We start from the raw sequence: 6893 nt of genomic DNA on the forward strand, positions 1-6893 counted from the left end.
GCTGTATCTAGGCTAACGGCTAACATGCTAACTATTATCTGTATGTCACTAGTCACTTGAACCAAATTTAGGACAATAGGAGACGGGTTGAAATAAACCGAAATTTCCTTTTAAAGCTCGGGTAGGCAGTTTAATTTTGATGTCATTGGGCAAAAATCCCAAAATAAATTTTGAGCATATTGTAATTCAAGTGGTCTTAGAGAAAACTAGACTTTTGCATCTCTGCTTTGCTATGTTATCAGGCTTTAGAAAATCTAGACCGTGATGGGAGACTTTGGACAATCACAGGACATCTTCAGAGAGAGCAGCTGTCAATCACTGCTCATGCACTGCGGTCACTCTGTCAAACACAGGGATCAAATATGAATCAAGATTCTCTCACTGCATCGCATGCTTCAAATGTTTTCAGAAACATATTTTACTGTACTGTTAAGCTGTGAAATGAGAAAGTTTATGACCTGGACATCAAGTTGAAAACAGTCGAGCCAAAAACGAAGTAGCGCCCACAGCAAATGTTCTCATTTTACAGCTAAACAGTACACTAAAGCATACCTGCCAACCTGGGGTATCGACAAATGATTTATACTATACAAATTAAGCGTGAAGGAGATTAGACAGTGAGAAACATCTGTTTGTTTCGGCTATATCACTATGAAATCAGGAGAATGGCAGGAGAAATTACCAGGTGGGGTCACAGAGGGGAAATGGTTAAAAATCAGGAGAATCTGTGAAAATCTGGGGTGTTGGCAGGTTTGCTAAAATATGTTCCAAAAACATTTGAGGCAATGCAGTAACAGTCTTGATTCATATTTGATCAGCGCTGCCTAGTTTGACAGTTTGACCGCAGTTCACGAAGTGATTGACATGATTGCCAGCAGTGTTAGAGAATCCTCAACTCTGATTCATTGTTTTCATGACTCTTGCAAATGCCATTAGGAGCACTATGAGGAGGCAGAGGAGCATGATTTTTCTCACAGATCATCTGCCTCATATACTACTGTCAGGATACCAGAGTTGGGACCATGTCATTGTTTGCAAGTCCCAAGTCCTAAACTTTGCGTTCCCAGACCCAAACAAGTCATAATGCACTCCTCATTAAATGTAATGTCAGTGTTAAACTTACAAAAATCATTAATGCTTTCTGATATTTGCATTTATTTGTTAAAACAAGTTTCTTAAAAGGTTAATTAGTTGATAAGCTAATGTTAGCTAAGCTTTAGCTCGCTAACCATGCTAGCATTAGCCTTAGATTATTGTTCTTTTTACAACTTCAAATGTCGAATTAAGTTGGAAGTTGTTGCATCTTTATCTGTAATATCTGACCCACATGTTTTGCATACTGCAATCTGTAGTTTTTTTATGTAAGCGCAATTATCTTTTCTAGAATTTTTTTCCAAATGGCGCTCAATAGAGCACTTTTAGTTCATCATGGTTCTCTCCTGCAACTTAAGTGGATGCCGTCAGATTGGTTCAAACAAAGTGGACCATCCTGGGAATTCGGCAATCACTTGTTGGAAATGGGTAGCAGTAATGTTAGTTGATTCAGGGAATAAGGGGAAATAAATTGTTTCGTGTTACACTTTTTAATGACATAGCCTATTTTCTTTTTTAATCTGTGTCCTGGGGCAAAGTATCAAGTCAAAAGGCTCAAGTCCAAGTGAAGTCAGGAGTCACTGGTGTTTAAGTCGGAGTTGAGTTTCAAGTCTTTTTAGATTTTGTCAAGTTGAGTCTAAAGTCATCAAATTTGTGATTCAAGTCCAAGTCATGTGACTCGAGTCCAAATCTCTATATGCTATAGTGACAGTTAAAAAACAGGGGGGAAAAAGTTTTTGTCACATTTGCAAAAAAGTTACCTACTGTAGCTTCAAAGACAATGACAAACAGTGTATTGAAAATGGTCTTTAATGCAAGAATTGGACGGAAAATATCACTTTTCAGAACATCTACAAATACACAACAATCTTAGTTATAAAAGTCAAAAATAAGTTAGCAAAAAATAAAAAATAAAATGGCAAAACCACTCTGTAGAAAAAGGGAACGTATTTACATCACTAGCATTCATAACCAGTTTAAATTAAGCAGATCTTGGTCAAAACTGCCATGGTACATATTGGCCCCACAAATAAACTCATGTTTTTTTAAGCATAAAAACACACACAAAAAGAATGAAAGATCAGGGAAAGGTTTCGAAAAAGAGGAAACTTAAATTAAGTAAGGAGAAAACCAGGCTTTATCATTCCTCTGTGGCTCTGTCAGACTGAAGGGAAGCCTAACAGAGATCCACTCTAGTAACTAGGTGTCGGGTTCATGCAGTCAAGTCCTTGAATCTCTAGTTAGACTAAGCTCCTGTGGCTCTGGCAGACACCTCTGGACCGCGGGATAAGGCAGAGAATAAAGGGAATAAGGCCTCATTGTGAACGGGAGGAATTCAGTTTGACTAGCGGACCCATCAAACAACAGAGTTATAATTCAAATAAATCACTATTTTAAATTTTTAGAATAAGACACTAACATCAGTAGAGCTGAGAAATAAATTAAATTGGACCAGTTATCAGCCTGCTTTGCCAATTGTCATTTTCCTTTTTGTCTGTGGCTCTCTGTGCACCTATGGGTCCGCTGTGTGGAGGGTCTACTTGGGAATGTCCACAGGAAAGGCCACAGCTCCGCCTGCTGTAGAGATGCCCTCCACGATGGAGGTCAGGGCACGCATGTTCCCCTGCTCTGGAGAGTCAGCAGCACTTAGGAGATCTGCAAAGAGACCCAGTCACACGTTGAGTATCTGTGCGAAGGATCTTTTTGTGCCATCGAATAAGACTTATGAACCGTACTCACCCTCACTGCTGTAGCTCTGTGTGCACTGCTCCGGAGTGCTGCTCCACTCTGGGCTACTGCAGCAGGTGCTGCCTGAACTGGGCTCACTTGACGACGACACCTGTTACCATGGAGATGCACACACAGAAGTTGCTGTCAGTCACACTGTGTTATGACACGGCACACCCCGTCCCTCACAGAAACACAGCACATAGTACAGTGTGGTGCAATACCCAAAAACACACCAACACCAATAAATTTTTTAATCCCACACAGACACAAGATGAACAAGAGGAGCAAGACTTTCCCATCAGAAAATACAGCTGAATATCAAACAATATCAAACCGTCTGACAGTTGTTGTCGGATTGATAGATTTCAGCACCTGTCCGATCAGTTTGTTATCGTCTCTTTGAACCTTCAAATAAGCTTTCTATTGTCTGACACATTACAACTGAACACTGGACTATATTTTTTTTTAAAAAGAAGTGTATTGATTCGATCTATGCCTAAATACATAGATGGATACAGTCACCCCAGTTGAAACCTCAAACAGTGATTGATTATAGAACAGGTTTTAAGGCGTATCAGATCTTCAAAGTCACACATCGTCAAGAACTTTTTTACTCTGACCATTTTTCCAGATTCACCTACTTCATGTATCTCCTTCTCTACTTCTCATCATCTGCTTCTCTGACCTTCTGCTTCTACTCATCCCTCCTCTGTCCTACTCACTCTGGGTTGGGTCGGGCTGGGTCGGTAGTGCAGTCCCTGCTGTCCCGTCTCAGTGTCCTGCTGGTTGAGGGAAGACACCAGGGCCTGCAGCCTTTCGATATACTGGATGGCGCTCCGCAAGATCTCCACCTTGGGCAGCCTCTGGTTTGGGTTCATCAAGGTGCTCCTCTTCAGAGCATCAAAGGCCTCGTTCACCTTCTTCAGACGCCTCTTCTCCCTCATCGTGGCCGCTCTCCGACGGTCCATGGTAACCGTCTTCCTTTTGCACAGCTTACAGGCCCAAGGCAGGCACTGACCCGGGCAGTGGGGCTCGGAGTGAGGCGACAGGCTGGATGGAGAGGGTTTGTCCTCAGTCATTCCTGTCACCCCAACTCCAACGCCCCCAGACAGACTCCCACATAAGCCCATCATGGAGTTCCTATCCTGGTAGGTGGATTGGTCATACCCCCCGGGCAGGCGAGAGGGGAAGTAGCTGTCCCCTCCTTCATAGAAGCGCTGGTCAGGGAAGAAGTAAGGGTTGGTCTCGAAAAGCTCCATGCTGGACGACGCCGTGGTCTGAAAGGGGACAAAGGTTCCTGCTTCCCCTGGAACTGCTCTACTGTATGTGGTGTTCGGTCCTGCGCCTGGAGCGTGTGTGTCAGAGTGTACGTGTGTGCGGCTGTCTTCGTCCCCTGGTCTGAGTTTGTGATGAGTGGAAGACGTGTGGAGAACAACTGGTGTGGAGCAACTGTAGGCTGGCATTTAAACCCCTCTGCCTGCTGCAGGATCACAGGGTTAAATTTAGCACGAGCCCCCAGAAACCTGACACGACGTTTAGCTGTTGCTGCACATCTACACTTCACATCTTTGTTGGGTCCTGCTCTCTAGGGCTTTGGTGTGTGTGTGTGTGTGTGCGCGCGTGTGCGCGTGGTTAAGAGGCCAGGATATGATCAAGTTGCCGTGGAAATGGAAGAGATAACCTGGGATCAAAGATGTCCGTCTTAATGAGCTAATCCCAGACTCGCGTCTCCCTCCATGACACCATACATAAAGTCCCCTGGTATGAGGGTGGAGGAGGGGACAGTAGGGACAGTCTGGAGACAGCTGTCACTTCTAGTAGGAGCCAATGATAAGCAATGACAAGAAGTTGTTTGACTCCTAGTTCTAGATGGGAAAGGGAATGAGGCCAGAGATTGTTGTTTAGTCAAAACTAGGTCACAGATAAACACTCATACCTTGCTGTGACTGACGGTTCAGAAAGATTAACCAGGTCGATATTAAATATGTAAAAGTGTAGGTGACATAAAAGCTCATGCCATTGTTGGGTCTTGGTTTTATGTAACCACATTCATATCTACTGACTTCCCTTCTAAGATGATTGCACAGGATGATGAAAGTGACCTTTGAGCTATACTGGACTCACAGTCAGACAAGCCCACGCAGGAATGGACAGATTTAAGTACAGTAAATCGAGAAGCAAGTTGACACCCGCTCCCGTTACTCTCAGAAATCGAGGGGCAATAATGACACGGCCACACAGAGGTGTGGCCTTCGTTGTTCTGACCTCTTCCAGTTAGTCGCAGTGTTAGCCTAGCCACCGGGTGCTAATCCTTCCAGGACATGTCTCGCTGAATAGCTCACCAGTTAATTCGGACTGGCTTCCGATAACATGGACAAACAGCCAAAACACACACTTCTGTCAGAGGAGAGGTGGCCTGGAATGACGGGCATAGTGAGAGATGTGTTACATCCCTGTGTGTCCTATATCATCACCAGAGGTTTATCGCAGTAATATACACATACAGGCAGGAAATGTTTGCTGGAGATGGAGAACTGATCTGTTTTGTGGCCACAGTGCATGATATGGTGTCTGGTGCATACTTCTGCCAATGACACATCAAGTCAAGCCTGTCATCTTTCCAACAACAATTGCTAAAAACAATCTTTCAAATATTTCATCATAGCACCACAGGTTTATATTTACTCTTACAATTATGTTTCTCATAATGAGTAGTGCCCCAAAACTGACAAAAGGCACTAACAGATTTATTAGATGTGTCAAAAAATATAAGTAAATTGCATTACAACAAACACTGGTGAAGTAAATAATAATAATAATTCAATTATTAAAATTGAATGTAGAAAGGAACCAGTTGCTAAAATAAGTTAAAACTTTGTTTATTTAGCTCCTTTATTTATCTGTCAGTATCTATCTTTCTCACATTTCTTTAGTTTTTCACAGAATTCCCAAACTTCCTTATGCACATTGACATGAACACAGCCTAGAGAGGAACTGAGAGAACTGACGACAGCTAATTTACCAGCAAACTCAGAAAGCCAACACACTGAGCACCAGCTTTTACAGCCAGGGGTGGAGAATGGGCCCCTTGGCACAGATTATGCAAAAGGCCACCACCACGCAAGACATACAGACTTGGTGGTGGTTTTGCGTCTGTTTTTCTAGTTTTGTGTCTTTTTGTGATTGTTCTGTGTCTTTTTAGGTCATTTTGTGTCTCTTTTTATGTCATTTTGTTTCTCCTTGTTTACATTTTGTGTCTCTTTATTGTCTTTGTGGTTGTTTGGTGTCTCTTTGTTGTCATTTTTGTGTCTTGGTGGTTGTTTGGGTCTCTTTGTAGTTATTGTGTGTGTCTTTGTGGTTGTTTTGTGTCTTTTTAGGTCATTTTGTGTCTCTCTGTAGTCAATTAGTTTCTCTTTTTAGATAATTTTGTGTCTCACTGTGGTTATTTTGCACCTTTTTGTAGTTATTTTGTGTCTCTGTAGGTCACCTTATGTCTCTATGTGGTTGCTTTGTGCCTCTTTGTTGTCATGTTGTGTCTCTTTGTGGTTGTTTTGTGTCTTTCTGGTCGTTTTGTGTCTCTTTATTGTCATTGTGGTGTCATTGTGGTGACTGTGTCTCTATGTGGTCTTTTTGTTTCTCTTTGTTGTCATTTTGTGTCTCTTTGTGCTTGTTTTGCCACTTTTTGTAGTTATTTTGTGTCTCTGCAGCTCCTTTGTATCTCTTTGTGGTCTTTTTCTCTCTCTTTGTGTCTTTTTGTGGTCATTTTGTGTCTCTTTGTAGTCATCTTGTATCTCTTTGTGGTCTTTTTGTATCTCTTTGTGGTCTTTTTGTGTCTCTTTGTGGTCTTTTTGAGCAGGTGAAGGCCAGGGAGGTCCCTGACACTTTGGGCTCTGGGCTTGTGCCCGGTAGGCCTGTTCAGTAATCTATCCATGTTTACAGCTGGCCACCTAGCCACAGCTGTTGTTATAAAACTACCAGTGCCAGTGCAGATAATAAATAGTGTGGGAAGCTTTAATGTTAATTGTCCACATACTGTTTACTGCTGTGGCATCAACAAACTCTTGTTACAG

The 6893-nt window shown here is 42.5% G+C and overlaps 1 protein-coding gene across 1 annotated transcript; it reads right to left on the reverse strand.

Annotated features, from left to right (window-relative positions):
• Positions 1–1886: 1886 nt before the first annotated feature.
• myog (myogenin) lies at positions 1887–4276 on the reverse strand. Its single transcript, XM_050039148.1, has 3 exons — positions 3546–4276; positions 2833–2932; positions 1887–2748 (listed from the first exon to the last, which is right to left on the reverse strand). Exons 1-3 carry the CDS (start codon positions 4080–4082, stop codon positions 2630–2632), a joined length of 756 nt encoding a protein of 251 aa, XP_049895105.1. The 5' UTR covers positions 4083–4276; the 3' UTR covers positions 1887–2629.
• Positions 4277–6893: the final 2617 nt, after the last annotated feature.

The sequence above is a fragment of the Epinephelus moara genome, chromosome 24 (genome assembly GCF_006386435.1).
Source record: "Epinephelus moara isolate mb chromosome 24, YSFRI_EMoa_1.0, whole genome shotgun sequence".
Lineage (NCBI taxonomy): Eukaryota > Metazoa > Chordata > Actinopteri > Perciformes > Serranidae > Epinephelus > Epinephelus moara.

What these genes read in the sequence shown, in the direction of transcription:
- myog (XM_050039148.1), bottom strand. Translation starts at nt 4,082, where the DNA reads ATGGAGCTTTTCGAGACCAACCCTTACTTCTTCCCTGACCAGCGCTTC. An exon ending in CCAGCCCGACCCAACCCAGA is followed by an intron (nt 2,933 to 3,545) that starts GTGAGTAGGACA and finishes CCATGGTAACAG; the next exon opens with GTGTCGTCGTCAAGTGAGCC. An exon ending in ACAGAGCTACAGCAGTGAGG is followed by an intron (nt 2,749 to 2,832) that starts GTGAGTACGGTT and finishes GTCTCTTTGCAG; the next exon opens with ATCTCCTAAGTGCTGCTGAC.